The sequence below is a fragment of the Solanum dulcamara genome, chromosome 11 (assembly GCF_947179165.1).
Source record: "Solanum dulcamara chromosome 11, daSolDulc1.2, whole genome shotgun sequence".
Classification (NCBI taxonomy): domain Eukaryota; kingdom Viridiplantae; phylum Streptophyta; class Magnoliopsida; order Solanales; family Solanaceae; genus Solanum; species Solanum dulcamara.
The window spans coordinates 43,689,882-43,706,658 of record NC_077247.1 but is presented as its reverse complement, the minus strand read 5'-3'; the positions used below and the strand labels follow the sequence as shown (position 1 = coordinate 43,706,658).

Sequence of the window (16,777 nt, the reverse complement as noted above, 5' to 3'; positions counted from 1 at the left end):
TTTGAAATTTGGATTATGGCTTTAGTGGTTAATAAGGATAAAATGATAAATTTACCATATCAATAATTAATTTCTTAATAGGTGTGTCAAGTGAAAATTTGACAAGTAAAAAGAAGCAGAGGGAGTACATATTTTTACAAAATGAGCAAATCACGTCTTGTGACTACTATGAACCCGTTTGGATGGCTTAAAGTTAGTCAAAAATGAAAAATTAATATTTCTAACTTTTTTTCCTCATTCTCAAAGATGTACTCTTTTTTAAGAATAGTTTTGAAATATCACAATATCTTTTTATATTTTTTAAATTTTATATAAATATTGAGAATGAGGGAATATATTTTTCTTTTTCAATATCACTCAATTAATGTCAAAAAACTCTATGTATGACCATGTTGTAAGATTAGTCAAACATCTCTAAAGACTCCCTACTCTAGCTTCTGTTTTCCAGTTTGTTTCTTATGCTTGTAGGTTATTATTACAGTAGCTTTGGTTTCTTCTGTGTGCTCTATGCATAAAGGTACTTTCTCTCTCTCTCTCTCTTCAACTTCATTGTCTCATAAATTCTCGAGATTGGCGTCAAAGGGCAGGGACCTCTGTTCTTTCTTTTCATTACTTAATTCTCTACTGGGGTTTACTGTTTTTTCACTTCAAAAAACAACTCCTCCCACTTTGTGATATATATCTGAGAGCAAGAAACAAAGAAAGGGGTATTAGAGATAGCTGAGGAGAAGGGTTTTTCTATTTATTAAAAAAAAAACGCAGTCTTGATGAGTTTGAGAGGAGGCTCTCTTGGAGTAGAGAGCCTACCTGTTCATTCAAGAACCAGTACCATCATTTCTTGTTGATACATAAAGGGTTTTTTGTATTTCTTGTTTTTTTTTCTGTAATAGATTTTGTGATTGGGGTTTGTGATTGTAGTAACAAAGAGATGGATAGTAGCAAGTATGTGAGGTATACACCAGAACAAGTGGAGGCTTTGGAGAGGGTTTATGCAGAATGTCCAAAGCCAACTTCTTTGAAGAGGCATCAGCTCATTAGGGAATGCTCCATTCTTTCAAATATTGACCCTAAACAGATCAAAGTCTGGTTTCAGAACAGAAGGTATAAATCATCATCCCATTCTAGAAGTAGTAAATGTTGTATGCATCTATTTGAAGCTATTTTCAAGAATCTGTCTTTTGATAATTTTTTTGCTATTTTCAAGAATCTGTCTTTTGATAATTTTTAGTAGAGAGATTGCTAGGAAGTTTGAAAATTTTCCTTTTTACCCCAAATGGGATAGTGTTGTCTTGAAGAAAAAAGTGTTCTTTTTTTCAAATATGTCTGGATGTGAGTTAAACCTTTTCCTTTTCAAGCTTTTCCCCCCTTTTTGAAATTGGGGTCAGATGTGATAAAAGGGCCTTTACAATTTCTAGTTTCATGCTTTTGAATGAATTTCTGTCTATTTGTTCATTTTTTCTCTCTTGTCTTTCTGTGATGGAAGATAAAGTGTGCAACTGCTGACTGTGAATCTTGAGGGAAACTTTTGCCATTGTATATTACTTGGTTAAAGGGCCTTTTTTTTTTTAATAACTTACTTTTTTTGTCAATTTTAGCAAGGCTAGGGGCTGAATAGTTTTGTGCATTTTTTGTTTTTAACCATCTGCATCTTTGATATCTATTTGTATTTATGGAGTGCTGAGTAATTTAGTGCATTTGGTATGTTTTTCACCATCTGCTTCTGTAACTTAAAATGTTTTCTAATTTAATGAGAAGAAAGATGTGGACAGGTTTGATTCCTTCCTGAAAATGGTGTTCCTTTTTTGACCATCCATATATATGCTGCTACTTTTGATGAAGTAACAAGAATTAACTTGATGAAAGAAACTTTGATTTTCTCCTCCTGATCAAGCTGCTCTTTTTTTGGTCTTAGTGTTTTTTTTTGGTAACTCTCGTGGAATCATTTACTTTTTCAAAGCTGGTGTCAGTCCATGAGCACCTTCTCAGTGGTGACCCTTTATACTGTACTCACGTATATTTAGGCTTTGGGTAGCCATGAGCTCTATTTTGTTCCCAGTATTTTGATTACCAAGTTTCAGGAAGTGGTTTAGGTGTAAAGGAAAGTAAAGACTGGATCTTGAACTTACTTTTTGGGTTATCCCTCCACTTATAGACATTGCCTTAATCATTACATAAAGGTAACAATTTGTAATTCTTAGTGTAAGTGAAGTTGAAATTAAAATTCAGTTCCAAGGAATTCCCGTTCAGCTTTGCTTGTTTCTTTCAAGTGAGATGAGAAATCATAAATTACAAGCTTCTGCCTGAAATATATATGGGTCTGTTTATAGTGCAGACATGTTAACCAATTTCTTCTCCCAACTCACACAAGGTAAATATGCATATTCTAATATATTTTGTAGCTATGAAGCTAAAGGGATCCTTCTCCTTTTGGTTTTGTTTCTCTTCGATAAACTAGAAGAGCAAGTTTGAAACAACAGGTGCAATATCTTCTTTTATATTTGTTTTACTAGGTAAAGACAGAAAATTTTATCTGATTTAATTGCCTTATTTAACATTTGTAAGTACAGTGTTCTTTTCAGAGTTGACTTGCTATCTTCAATATCTAAGAAATTGTTTTTAGGACTGGTTGAGATGGCCCATGATGCGAAAGATGCTTTAATGTGATTGACCATTTGCAGATATCCTAAGAGAATAGGTGGTTCTGAAAGTGTTCTTGGTTGCTTGAGTAGGGTCTTTGTTTTTTTTATATCCAAGTCTTTCTAATCTGTTTTCACTAAGAGAGTGGTAGATATGTGTATGCCCCTACTTTTCAGTATTTCTTTTGGCAAAATGTTAAAGTTTCTGTTCACCATTCTCATATTGTCAATACTCTGTTTAAGGCTTTCTTCATTTGGAGCACATGTATAGCTCAGAAGGGTAAATAGCGTAAATCAGTATTTCCTTTACCTTCTGTAGATGTCGTGAGAAGCAGAGGAAGGAGGCATCTCATCTCCAGACTGTTAACAGAAAGCTTACTGCTATGAACAAACTGTTGATGGAAGAGAATGACCGATTGCAGAAGCACGTTTCACATCTTGTGTATGATAATGGCTACATGCGACAGCAGTTGCATACTGTGAGTTCTCTACATGCTTTACAACCTTCACATTTGGTGGAGATTCCAGTGCTTTGAGAAAATTGGTTTTCACAGGGCTTGATTAAAAAATTTAAATTAAACAAAATTTTGTCGTTAGGGGTTTTAATGGACCATATTTCAAATTCTTATGTTTAAATCTGCCATCCTTTGTCGAAACTGTAACTTACAAAGTTGTCCTGCTAAAACTTGTACGAGCTGCATTCAATTCTGTTCCTTTATCCTTCCATAAATCATGTCCTACACTCCGTGCCGTATATTGTACCTTTTTTTTGGTAATGAAACTCAAGATGCATTGTAGCAGGTTAACAGTACGGCCACGGATACCTGCTGTGAGTCTGTGGTCGTGAGTGGTCAGCAGCAGCAACAAAACCCAATGCCTCAGCATCCTCAAAGGGATGCTACCAGCCCAGCTGGGTAATCAGACTTTATCCTTCCATCCATCTGAATTATTATTATTATTTATGGTCGAACAACTAATTTATTTCCTTTTTCAATGTCTTCTTTTTGAAGTCTTCTAGCAATAGCTGAAAAGACCCTGGCAGAGTTCCTTAGTAAAGCTACTGGAACTGCTGTCGACTGGGTGCAGATGATTGGGATGAAGGCAAGACTTCTCTTTGATTCTCCATCTCTAGCCTTTGTATCATTGATTCATTTCATATGTGTTAATTCCCCTCCTCCTTTCCTTTTCTGATTTAGCCTGGTCCGGAATCTATTGGCATCGTCGCTGTTTCCCGCAACTGTAATGGTGTTGCAGCACGAGCTTGCGGCCTTGTGAGTCTAGAGCCCATGAAGGTACTTCCTGTTACTCCCTTTCTGATTGATATTAATTTTCACAGATAATTGCTGTCTTCCTTAGTGTGTCTTGTTTTAGCCTTGTCTTTGAGTTGTAGAAAGTGTTGTTTCAGGTTGCTGAGATCCTTAAAGATCGTCCTTCTTGGCATCGCGATTGCCGTTGCCTTGATATACTGAGTGTAATACCTACTGGAAATGGAGGGACTATAGAGCTCATATACCTGCAGGTTTGTGGTGTTTCCGTGCTTAATGTTTGGTTACTTGAGGCAAAGTGAATCTGAGAATTAAGTTAATTCAGCACTCAAGCATTGGTTGTTGCTATGTTACTTCACTAGACTTATGCACCAACTACATTGGCACCGGCTCGTGACTTTTGGACATTGAGATACACTAGAAGTTTAGACGATGGAAGTCTTGTGGTATGTTTTAGGCATAATCCAAAAACTTGTATTAGAACTTTCCCAATCCAAGTACTTGTCTCCATATAAGCAATGTATGTACCAAGTATTTTCTTGCATTCATGTTTCTGGGCTTTAATTTGCAGGTATGTGAAAGATCTTTGACGTCTACCACTGGAGGCCCTGTTGGGCCTCCTGCTACTAGTTCTGTTAGGGCAGAAATGCTACCAAGTGGTTTCCTCATACGGCCTTGTGAGGGCGGGGGCTCAATCATCCACATTGTTGACCATATTGATCTCAATGTGAGTAAATTTAATTGGTCAATTATTGAGCATGTTTTTACCTGGATTCCTTCTTTCTGAACAAACATTTTTGGTGCACAGGCTTGCAGTGTTCCCGAAGTCCTCAGACCACTTTATGAATCGTCCAAGATCCTTGCTCAGAAAATGACAGTGGCTGTAAGAAATTTCTAATGTTTCTGTCTCGACAACTGGCTATTTTAAGAAGTCAACTTACCTTAAGATATCCATGCAGGCCTTCCGATACATAAGGCAGATAGCACAAGAAACCAGCGGAGAAATTCAATATGCTGGAGGTCGGCAACCTGCCGTTTTGAGGGCATTTAGTCAGAGATTATGCAGGTAAAAGCTCAGATAGCTGTTAGAGATGAATGTACTACACTGCGCTAACAGTCTGAATCAATCTTTTGAGTACTCATGATTAAAAATAGGCACTCTATCTATACGAATATATTAACTATGCACCATTCTCTGTGGTGATTTTCAGATTACAAATAGTTGAGCACTCGTGATTAAAAAATCCTGGAACTTCCACCATCTCAGACCAACAAAAGCTTTTGGCTTTGATTTTTTTATATTAGTTTTGCGTACAATTCTTGTGAGTCGCTTGCTACAGGATATTTTTCATTCTCAATATTTACTGCAGGGGATTCAATAATGCGGTTAGTGGATTTATTGATGATGGTTGGACAATTATGGGTAGTGATGGTGTGGAGGATGTAACAATTGCTGTAAACTCATCACCAAGTAAGTTCCTTGATGCACAATACAACACCTTGTCAATTCTCCCCACTTTTGGAGGAGTCTTGTGTGCAAGAGCATCAATGCTTCTTCAGGTATGTTAAGTTCAAGTACTTATAAGACATATTACTGTAATAGTATCACATGATTCTAATTGCTGGATGTGGTGTTATTCTATTTTTTGCTTCCCTTTTGTAGAATGTTTGCCCTGCTTTGCTTGTCCGGTTCCTTAGGGAGCACCGTTCGGAGTGGGCTGACTATGGAGTTGATGCTTACTCTTCTGCATCTCTTAAAGCCAGTCCCTATGCTGTCCCTTGTGCCAGACCTGGGGTCTTCCCCAGTAGCCAGGTCATTTTACCTCTTGCTCAGACTGTGGAGCATGAGGAGGTAAGTAGGTCTTATGCCATATTTTGTGGTTGCAACTGTTGCAGAAGTTGTCTATGGTCTCTGACCGATCATATAACTGTGTTTTAATCTGAATTTACTATGTTCCTAGTTTCTTGAGGTTGTTCGGCTAGAGGGTAATGCTTTCTCTCCAGAGGACATAGCTTTATCACGGGATATGTATTTGTTACAGGTTGGTAGTTCTGCCCTGCTTAAGATTCACTTTGTTTTTTATGAGGGTTTTTGGTTTCTTATGCTCTTGCTATAAAAATGCAGCTATGCAGTGGAATTGAGGAGAGTGCCACAGGTGCCTGTGCTCAGCTTGTTTTTGCACATATTGATGAATCTTTTGGTGATGATGCTCCGTTGCTTCCATCTGGTTTCTCTGTCATTCCACTGGAGCCTAAATCAGTTAAGTGACGCCTATTATGTATTGTACAAGTTCAATTTGTAATGAATTTTGGCCGAATGCGAAACTTACAAATGCAGAAACTTCAAGCTTTTAGTCACAAGCTTTTTCTGCCTTTCATCTTTTAGAGAATTTAAGATTATTTTTGAAATTTTTGAAAAGTTTATTAGCATCTGAAGGCTCAATTTGGTATTTTGAGAAGTCACCTAGCATCTGAAAACTGCCATAGGATGTGTGGATTAGTTTCTTACCTTATTCTCATAGTTTATTACTGTTACTGTTTATGATGCAGGATTCTCCCAGTGCTGCTCGGACTTTGGATTTAGCTTCAACTCTTGAAGCTAGAACTGGTGGGACACGACCAGCTGGTGAAGTTGAAGGAAGCAATTACAACCATCGTTCAGTCTTGACAATTGCATTCCAGTTTGCTTTTGAAAATCACTATCGAGAAAATGTAGCTGCTATGGCTCGCCAATATGTGCGAAGCATTGTAGGCTCTGTTCAGAGAGTTGCTATGGCTATTGCACCCTCTCAACTCTGCTCTCAGTTGACACCTAAATCCTTCCCTGGCTCACCAGAAGCTGTCACTTTGGCGAGATGGATTTGCAGGAGCTATAAGTATGGGTTCTAAAGGTCTTTGCAGTGTTTTTGCTGTAATTTATAGTTATCTGAGTTTTGCATTACCAAATAGCAATTCCTGACATACTCAGATAAATGTGGTAGTTTGTGTGTAGCAGTTTAAATGAAAGGTTAACCATAAATATCCAAAACTGAGGCCCACTCTGGTCATTTGCACCCTTGGATTAACAAATACTGGAGGGCTTATCCCTTAACTTGCAACCTGATGTACTCATGGAACACTTTGAATTTGTTCCCAGTTTCTCCACCTGGTTTTACTGATTCAATATGTGTTTTCAGGGATCATACTGGAGGAGAATTGCTACAGGTAGATTCACAAGCTGCCGGTGATGCTGTTCTGAAACAACTATGGCACCATACCGACTCAATAATGTGTTGCTCTGTCAAAATGAATGTCAGTAACTTTGCCTCCCGTTATACTGACTTTAAGCTTTTCTGATAGGAAAGGTTTCTCCATGATTCCTTTTCAAGAGAAATGTGATGATAACTAAATGATTTATCTACTTAATGCAGGATTCTGCAGTTTTTTCATTTGCAAACCAAGCAGGACTTGACATGCTTGAAACCACTCTAATAGCTCTTCAGGATATAATGCTTGATAAGATCCTAGATGAAGCTGGTCGAAAGGTCCTCCTTTCAGAGTTCCCCAAGATTATGCAGCAGGTTGGACTACCATCTTACATTTAATTAAGTCAGATTATCTTGAGGAGATTTATCAACACTTGGAAATAGGTTATTCGAGTTCTAATCTTATGGTGCAATGTGTACCTAACCTTCATGTTTCACAAGACGAGGTGTTTGAGATTATTAGCAAACAATTTGGTCATTTCTGATACCCTTTGTGCTTGTAGGGCTTTGCCTATCTGCCGGCAGGGTTATGTGTATCGAGCATGGGGAGGCCAGTGTCGTATGAGCAAGCTGTTGCATGGAAGGTCCTTACTGATGACAACTCCAATTACTGCCTTGCTTTCATGTTTTTAAACTGGTCTTTCGTTTAAGTTTAAAACATATGATCTGTGTAAGGCTGTGGCATTAGCTATCTGACTCGTTACAAGTTATTTTGTACTAAACAATGTCTTACTCCAGTGGCGGAGACAGAAATCCTTGAGGATTCCAACATGTATATGATGAATGAAAACATTGTTTTTATCTTATTTGCGCAGCATAATTTTTCGACAAGGGAATTCAATTAACCTTTCTTTGGTTTTCTTGGATGCATTTGGAAAGTTGGTTGGGTTGCCAACCATGAATGATTTTGTTTTTGCCTAAATATGTGGTCCATCTAATACTAAGTAGGCTGTTAGCCTATTATGGTTTTACTTCTTGTTGGTTGTTAAGTTTCTGTTGTTTTTCATTGGTTTCTTGGAGGGGACAAAATTATTACTAACATCAAGCATCTTTTGTAAAAGATGTTTCATCAAATGTCAAACTAAAGTTGGAAAAATGTTGATTTTTTTGCAACTTTGATAGTGTCATTTGGCCAACTTGTTTGTGTATGATGTGTTTTTCTTAAAGACTAGGAAGAGAATTGTGGAATGTCTACAAGATGCTATTATCCTTTTTCTTTCTGTTGAAAATTTATTGCAAGTGGATTGAATTGATTTTGTAGCTCTTTACAAATTTATTTTTAATTTTAAATAAAATATAAATAACACACTATTTTTGTAGGATCGTTTTCTTTCCTTGAAATTACACATCCGTTTCCTCACAAAAAAATTATGTGCAAAATTCTTTATTGTAATCAACACTTCAAATTACTCTAATTACCCTTGATTCCTCAAATTTCCTCATCAATAAAATCCCATTAAATAAGGTTTGAGAAAGATAAGATGTACGCAAATTTTATCACTACCTCATATTTTATCATTGATCAAAAATCTAAAATTTGAGAATGTTAGCAATGTCTAAAGTTGAAAGTTGAAATTTCAGGAGTACACTTTTTTTTCCCTGAAAATCAGACAATATATATTTTGGAATAAGCAAATTTTAGAATTATGCTTTTTGGATGATAAGTGTAATTTTGCAAACTAGAGAGGCTAGACTTGCAATTCGTCCAAGAAGAAAACTAGAAAGACATGTTTATACAAAATACTAGTAATCGTCTAAAGTAGTTACCCCCACAGAGAAAAAAAATGGAGGAAAGAGAGAAAGAATCCATCAAATCTGCATCCGAAGAGATTTCCAAAGAATTCAAAACCCTAATCAATGCTCAAGATTTGGATTCTTTGAAGCAATTACAAAACCTCATGTACTTCTCTTTGCTACTCGTTATTCTTTTTATTATCTTTTGGAAACTATCTGTTGATAGAAACTTTTCTGAGTAATTTCTACTGCAACACCGATCCTGAATGTGCAATGAATTAAAGGGTTAATTGGGTTTCTTGAATGCTATTTTGTGGTGTATTTGAAGTTGTATTCATTTTTTTTTAATCTGTTCAGTTCTTCCTGAGTAGTATAGTTTTCTGCTACTTGGGCATTGCCCCATCAGGTTATACAGTTTTGGGTGGACCCATTTCTTCTTGTTTTAGATATAATTATTGGTTTATTATGGTAATTTACGATACTGAATGAGTTGGTAGTTCAGAAAATGTTTAATTGAATAAAGCAGCCTTCAATCACAAAAAAGAGTTCTAGCTGTTGTTGGGAAAGAACCCCAAATTTGGCCTTTTTTTTACCTTGATTTTAAATTGTGGGGTTCCTTTATTTTTGCTGAATAAAACTAGTTTGGATAATTAAGATAAGAAGTGTTAAGTTTAAGCAGGAAATGAGAGGATATGTTGTTTGGCTATGTGATTGGCTGATGGATGTGTGCTTTCTCTTTAATTTTTGGAAATTAGAATTTGAATGCATGTATGAGATCTAATATTAGTTTCATAACTTAATTCATGTTGGGACTAAATGATGAAATTTCGTTTTTAGATTTCATTGGCCTCGCCTGATAGCGAATATTTTTGATTATGTTTAGCTCCCTTTGTTTTGTTTAGAGTATGCTGTAATGGAGCTAACAACTTTCCTTTTGTAATCTTTGCATCTTCTTGATGCCAGCAATACAACATCTTACTTTTATCCCAAAAAAATAGCATTTCCAAATTACTTTGTCACCCTATGGGCAAATGTCAGTGGATGCAGTCAGCATTTCCCAAAGGCAAACTTTTATCCCCCAAAAAATCATGTTAGCATTTCCAAATTACTTTGGCACCCTATGGGCAAATGTCAGGTGGATCGGGTAGCATTTCCCAAAGGCAAAGTTTCCTTTGTTGCAAAAAATGAACTATCTTTCTTGGTTGTTGAGTCTAGATGTAAAGCAATTGTTTTATTACGTAAGCACTTAAACCGGGCATGCCCAAGTCTCTCTCCTTCTATGATTAGACAAGCTGTTAGAATTAGGATTGGAGAGCTGTAAAGTGAATTAGTGATACCAATGTTTGAATGCACTTAAGAGTTTAGACTGTCTGTTGTATCTGATTCAGGTTCAAGATCAAATGGTCCGTGTTTTTGTTTGTCAAAGCTCTTCGTGCATCAAGAGTTTAGATTATGGAAGTGTCTTTTGAGATATATTGGCTAACAATTAGCAGGTCTCGAAACATTCAGTATGCAATGTGAGACTGCTTTGGGTTTTGTATGTTAAAAGTATCAAACTTGTACCATCCCCTCTATGAGTATGTAAAATTTCTTGCGATCTATCCATTACAACAACATAAATCATCAAAAAGTTCATGCCTATCATGTGGTGGGGTCTTTACCCCTCAGATTAGAAAGAAAGTTCCAAAAAGCAGTATTGGAATTTAGCAACCTGTTGATTAAGAATTAGAAAATATATGGGAACCAAAAGATCACCTCCTTTGTGATCTCTTATAGTATTTTCATTTGATTGGAGAGATTTTCCTTAAGAAGCTTTATTTCAGTCATTTGTCGGGAAAAAAAGAAGAAGAAAACGAATTTGAGAGAATGCTTATTGGCGTAATGTTCACATGGGGAACCCCTGAAAAGTTGCTTCCTGGAAGATCGTAAAGCATCTAATGTCTTGTTTGGGGCTCTGATTTTTGGTTGAGTCTCGGTTGTTTCTCTATGAAGTCACCCATATGCTACATTCAGAACTTGCTCAAAGCATTTGAAATCATGATTTTTCTTCTGAGCTGTAAAGAAATTTTGTTATTATAGTACTTTCTACTGTTTCCAATTAGAATGTGGTCATGAATATCAGCCCGTTCCTGAACTTTTTGAAGCTGCCACCTCCTTTAAACTTAACTTTCTGCCACCCTTGTGATATCTATTTGTCATAATTCTGGAAGAGGTTTTTTACTATGTGATACATAGGTTCGTTCAGTCCATTTGTTCATTGTCTTATTGTCATTCTTGGTGCCTTTTTCATGATTACCCTATGTCTTGTATGCTCAAAATGCAGATTGGGACGGTTGCAGGACAGCAATGCAGTTCTTTCTCACTTCAATGAATATTCAGAACATTGTTTCGCAGAGGTCTCGGCAGATTTCTCTAGAAATACACGTCTCTTAAAATCTATGAAGTCAGACCTTGATTACATATTTCTGAAGTTGAGGTATGATATTTCTTTTCTTCCCTCATGTAATTCTCCTCTTTCTGAATTTCAATATCAGTTTTCAATAATTTCCGAAAGTAGCGGGATTTGCTTGACCTTTCTGTATGATTGCACCTAATAAATCATCTGTATTAATTTGCTAGAGATAAACTACTCAGTTCATTAGTTGAACTTTTTACTAGAATCTACTCAACCTTTTTACCCAGGAATTCTGTGGAACACAAAAGTAAATGTTACTTTCTTTGGATTCTTCTAAAAGATGCATTTTTCGATCAAAGCCATCATCTTCATTTATTCAATTGTTTCGGTGTGATACTTTGTGCTACCATTCCTGCAGTTTCATCAACCTCATAGTCCTTGAGTGAGCATTTTTGATGATATTGTTATGTTACATAAAGATAACCGTACATTCTTAGGCTATTGTCTCTAATCCCAAAATCAGGGAACTTCTTTGTTTAGTGGTTACTCAATTATTTCCTATTACTTTTAAATGTTTGTTTTATCTATAAGGAACATGAAGGCAAAAATCACGTCAACATACCCAGATGCTCTTCCAGATAATACAACAATTCAGGCACTTGATCAAAGGCCTGATCTTGAAATGCCACAATAAGTAAGTTTGGTAATGTAAATGTTGGGGAAATGTTGGTTATCCTATTTTCTCCATTGTCGATATGGAAAAGTTTGTTTAGGGTGGATAGAGCTCAACTGTTTTTAACTGATAGTTCTGCAGCTGTATATTTCAAGACGTGTTCTGATAAGTTGTGGTCTCTCCTGAACAGTAGTTCTATTTTGATTTGTGCTTTGCATGTACCTTTTCGGGGACAAGGCACTAATCTGTCTATCGTAAAGATTCTGAGTTTCATTAAACTTTGATTGATGACATGAACGAGCAGATATTTGTTTTTGGAATGAAAATGTATGCCTTGTTATTATGTAATGACAATTTTCTCATGCTTATGGCATTTTTCATCTGCTGCACTCTTTTGCCAATGGAGTTAAATGAACATAGAGAGAAAACTAGTTGGCAATGTTAAATCCAGTGCTGATAGAGCTTAGAATAGTGTTGGTTCAAAAGAGCATAGGACAAGATTATCTGATTAAAGTTCCTAGCTTTTAATTTGATTAGTCGAAATTTTTAGTAAATACTATAACAATCATTGTATTTAAAGTAACAATTCTTTTCGCGATTCTAAATCATATTCCACCAGAAGAACTCATTTGAACAGACTTGGCAAGAAGATCAATGGGAACTTTGTTGATTAGCTACATAATTTGTCATCGCTAATTTCTGTTTTTTATTAGATAGTATGTATATATCCATATATTGTCATTAACTTTGCATATAATCTATAGTGAATAGTCGTAATCTTAATTTGTTCACCGTAATTTTCTAATGTGTCTTACAAATGACAAAACACTGCGGTGATGACTGATGAGTGACATATTATAACTTAGTTCCAAAAAATTTGGTCCTTCCTATTATTTGTACACTGAACAATTCGCACACAATTTAGATATTTGGAAATACTCAATTATTTTTTATTCAATGAACCACAATTTCATAACTTTAGCATGATAATGTGTAGAGTATAGATTCTAAAATATTGCAATTAAAATTTAACATTAATTAATCAATTGATATATTTATAATTTCAATAGGATCAGAAGTGTATTAAATACTTTATATCATAGATTGCAATAAATTTAATAACGTAATGTAATTATTGCAACGATTATGGTGGGGGAATAAGTTCACTAAGTTAGCGTTAATTTATCTGTTGACTTGGTCTATCTCCTAAGAAAACTTTTATTAGGAGCATATTTTACTAAATTAATATTATTAATGATATTTTGATACTTTAAATTTGACTTTTACTGTTATTTAATATCAAGAGTAGAAAGAAAAATATAATGAATTTCTCTTGATTTTTGTAAAATTGGACCCCAGAAAAAAAAGGCTCTCACTAGAATGTCTCTCCATTTAATTTTAGGGAGGCGATTCATTCTTGTTCAATTGGCAAATCACCTCTCTTAAATTTAGGAGAAACATGACCTTTGAATTCTTAACTTGTTTGAGAACTTTCTTATAAGGGAAAGCTAGCGTTGTCGAACAAGGTATTTCTCCACTCTCCTTTAAAGTGGAGATTCATTTTTATTCTATCAGTAACTCACATGCTTGAAAAGGGGAAGAGATGTTGGGGGAGGAAACACCACAACTAAAGTTTGATATGATGATAAATAATGAAAATAAATTAAACACGGGAATTTTACGTGGAAACCCTCAAATAAATAGAGGAGAAAAACCACGGGGTAAAAGGATTTTTCTATTATGATATGGAGTACACCGCTCTCAAATACAAGGAGAAAACAACAATTAACACTTCTCTCTTGTAAAAGGAATAACTCACTAAAGAGGACACTCAAGACGAGACCCTCTATTTATGATAGAACGAAAAACGCATAAAGGAAAATTTTTATGCGTTTTCGTGTTGAAAACGCGTAAGCTTGGTTGCCAACCAACCTTTACTTTTCCTTCTTTCAGCTGTCCCCTTTTTTGACTTTTCTTTTTTCTTGCAAGAGAAACTTTGAATTCTTAGCGCACTTAAAAATTTTCTCATAGGAAAAAACTCTTCCTATTAGAGTGTTTCTCCATTCTCGGATTCGAACCCAAAACATTAATTTTGGTTAAAAGTTGAAAAATTATATGCATCTCACCATCTCACGTTTAAGAGAAAATAATAGTCATGGTGATTTATACCAACGCAACTGCATCTCAAATTTGTGCTAAATATTCCTCATATTGTGTCACTACTAGTTTTATCAATTTGATCAGGTTCATCGAAGAAAAAGTTAACTTTGACAATACAATGATAAACAGAAAATATATACATAATCATGTATTGTCAATAATTTTACATGTAATAGTGAAGTGGTAAAATCAGTGGCGGATCCAGAAATTCAAGTTAGGGATTCGATTTTTGGGATTGTTTTTTTTTTGGGATTAAATCCACTATGTCAACACTTGTTTATTTTTAAAAAATAACTAGTATACGTATCCGCACGATGCGCGGATAATATTAAATTAATATTTTTGATCATTTCATATTAAAATATCTCGTTTGAGCATGTTAAAATCATATACCTTTAAAAAAAAATCAATTATCATCATAAATACAAGAAAGAATATGTCTACGCTCACCCCTACACCCAACCCTCCACCCATCATTTTTTTAAAAAAAAAATATTCTACTCGCCTCACACCTCCACCCCCACGACCCCTCCACCACCCCATGATTCTAATGCCATAACCTCTAATCCAATTTATACGAAAAAATATTCATGTAATCGTAAAAAGAAAAGACTTTTATTTTTTATATTTTTTAATTATATTATTCAAAATCTAAAGATATTAGATTGTTAATATCTCCCCCCCCCCCCCTCCTCCTATCTCTAATCAAAATCTCTATGAGTGAAAATAATTATGTAATCAACAATAAAGCTTTTGCGTTTAATATTTTTTCTTATTATATTTTTTACAATATAAAGATTTTTGATCGTCAAAACAATTTAAATTCTTATTTTTCGTTTCTCCCATTTCTTTCATTTAAAATTTATAAATAATACTATGTGCATTATCTAATTACATCGTTATACTATCAAAAATAGTTCACCCCCCTCCCCCAACCCCCTGTTTATATTTTCTATTGTATTTTAATTACTTTACTTTTCTCTAATTTAACTTTGAATTAAATTATTTTTTTGTGTTCAAAGGATATGCAGTTGAGTTTTTCAAATATAATGTATTTATCTTATAATCTATATATTTGAATCAAGATAAATATTTAACAACAATGAAATACTATTAAGAATAATTTTTTAAACAATTATTATTATAATTATTATATTACTACTACTCATATCAGTGAAAGTATTTAGATATCATTTTCTATTATATTTTTCTCTTTTAATATGTATAATGGACTTATCTATATTTACAGAAAAATAAATTTATTTATTAAATAAATATGAGATAATTTTCAAACACACGTAACATCAGAAAAATAAAATAATTGAGCACAATATTTTTTTAATTTAAAAAATAAATTATTATTAACCACATTACAAATTACTTTTTTTATTGTTATTATATATAAATATATGTTTATCTTTTATAAAAATTTAAATTAAATATATTAAATTATATTGATTGAATAAAGTAAATAGAAAAGGAAGTATTTTTAATGTCAGAACTTAAGGTTACTAATTTTCTTCAAACTAAGTTGGTTAAAGAAATTGCATTGTCTTTTGTTGTCTAGAACATAATACCCAAACAACTGAAGCTACCAAAGTCCAAGTTATCTTTCTCTCTAGTTGCTACTTTTCTTTTATTTTTAGATGCATTTGTGAATATTTTAATCAATTGCTATTAGAGAAGGAATATGTTCCAAGAACTTGGATAACAGAGAACCAATTACATAATCGAAAAGGAGCTAACAATATCATTTTTTTGAATTTGATACTTAGGATGCAGTATAAATATTATCGCCTGCTTGGTTATTGTAAATGATTGCACATCATAAGTTTTTTCTTTAAAGTCTTTTATCGCCTGCTTGGTTATTGTAAATAATTGCACATCATAAATTCATTATGTAAAAGACTTTAAAGAAAAAACCTTAAACAGTTCAATAGATGAAAAATAAATAAAAATATTTTTCATTAAAATAAAAGTTATTGAGTTTAGCAGTTGCTCAATCTTAAATTCAATTCAAATATCACATCAATATATTAAAAAAATCAGTTTATTACTCTTCTTTATTTAAATTTTTTAAAATACAATTCAAATATTTTTTTTATAATTAACAATAACTGAATAAAAAGAGGACTTTCCCACATTTTCTCCCCCTTTTTCTCGTTTCTTCTTCCTTTTTTTTCTCTTTTTATTTTTTTTATTTTTTTATTATTATTACTAGTATACGCATCCTCGCGATGCACAGATAATATTAAAGTATTATTTTTAATCATGTAAAATTGTGATATTTTGTTCGAGAATGCTAAATCATATTATCTTACAAAAATTCCTCAATGTACCCCTCCCCCCCCCCCCCTTTTTTTTTTTTCTATTCCTCAGAATCAAACGTATATGAATATAGACAACAAATTATGTAATTATCAAATAACTTTTATTTTTATATTTGTCTTCATTACTTCAAAATATTATCTTTGCACAAATGATAAATCTCCTTCATATACTTCAATTATTTATTGTATTTATTTATTTTTCAAAGATTGAATTCAACCTTTTGAGATATTTATATAAATCACACCTATAATTTTATTTTTTGACATCCGTGACAGAAGATAAATATAATGTCAATTATAGATAATAATAAATAAATAAGCACGAACAACATATCATGA

General features: G+C 33.8%; 2 protein-coding genes across 4 annotated transcripts; both read left to right on the top strand.

Moving 5' to 3' along the window:
* Window positions 1-421: 421 nt before the first annotated feature.
* LOC129873414 (homeobox-leucine zipper protein ATHB-14-like) lies at window positions 422-7,952 on the top strand. 3 transcript variants are annotated; one of them, XM_055948507.1, is made up of 19 exons: window positions 422-517; window positions 919-1,101; window positions 2,956-3,115; window positions 3,435-3,550; window positions 3,647-3,737; window positions 3,833-3,928; window positions 4,042-4,155; window positions 4,264-4,347; window positions 4,473-4,628; window positions 4,710-4,784; window positions 4,861-4,967; window positions 5,272-5,461; window positions 5,565-5,753; window positions 5,863-5,943; window positions 6,027-6,161; window positions 6,452-6,777; window positions 7,078-7,192; window positions 7,312-7,461; window positions 7,650-7,952. In XM_055948507.1, the coding sequence occupies exons 2-19, from the start codon at window positions 929-931 to the stop codon at window positions 7,794-7,796; spliced, it is 2,505 nt and encodes an 834-aa protein (XP_055804482.1). In that variant the 5' UTR covers window positions 422-517; window positions 919-928; the 3' UTR covers window positions 7,797-7,952. The 3 variants fall into 3 exon arrangements, with proteins under 3 accessions (XP_055804482.1, XP_055804483.1, XP_055804484.1); XM_055948508.1 differs by lacking the exon at window positions 422-517 and having other exon boundaries at window positions 726-1,101; XM_055948509.1 differs by lacking the exons at window positions 422-517; window positions 7,312-7,461; window positions 7,650-7,952 and having other exon boundaries at window positions 839-1,101; window positions 6,452-6,792; window positions 7,078-7,171.
* An 838-nt stretch (window positions 7,953-8,790) lies between these two features.
* On the top strand, window positions 8,791-12,337 carry LOC129874757 (kxDL motif-containing protein LO9-177). The gene is made up of 3 exons (XM_055950105.1): window positions 8,791-9,046; window positions 11,204-11,356; window positions 11,867-12,337. Exons 1-3 carry the CDS (start codon window positions 8,931-8,933, stop codon window positions 11,967-11,969), a joined length of 372 nt encoding a protein of 123 aa, XP_055806080.1. The 5' UTR covers window positions 8,791-8,930; the 3' UTR covers window positions 11,970-12,337.
* The last annotated feature ends 4,440 nt before the right edge of the window (window positions 12,338-16,777 follow it).

Coding starts and splice junctions, on each gene's coding strand:
- LOC129874757 (XM_055950105.1), top strand. CDS start 8,931: ATGGAGGAAAGAGAGAAAGAATCCATCAAATCTGCATCCGAAGAGATT. Junction 9,047..11,203: donor AAGCAATTACAAAACCTCAT/GTACTTCTCTTT, acceptor CTCAAAATGCAG/ATTGGGACGGTTGCAGGACA. Junction 11,357..11,866: donor TACATATTTCTGAAGTTGAG/GTATGATATTTC, acceptor TTTATCTATAAG/GAACATGAAGGCAAAAATCA.
- LOC129873414 (XM_055948507.1), top strand. CDS start 929: ATGGATAGTAGCAAGTATGTGAGGTATACACCAGAACAAGTGGAGGCT. Junction 3,551..3,646: donor GATGCTACCAGCCCAGCTGG/GTAATCAGACTT, acceptor TTCTTTTTGAAG/TCTTCTAGCAATAGCTGAAA. Junction 4,629..4,709: donor TTGACCATATTGATCTCAAT/GTGAGTAAATTT, acceptor TTTGGTGCACAG/GCTTGCAGTGTTCCCGAAGT.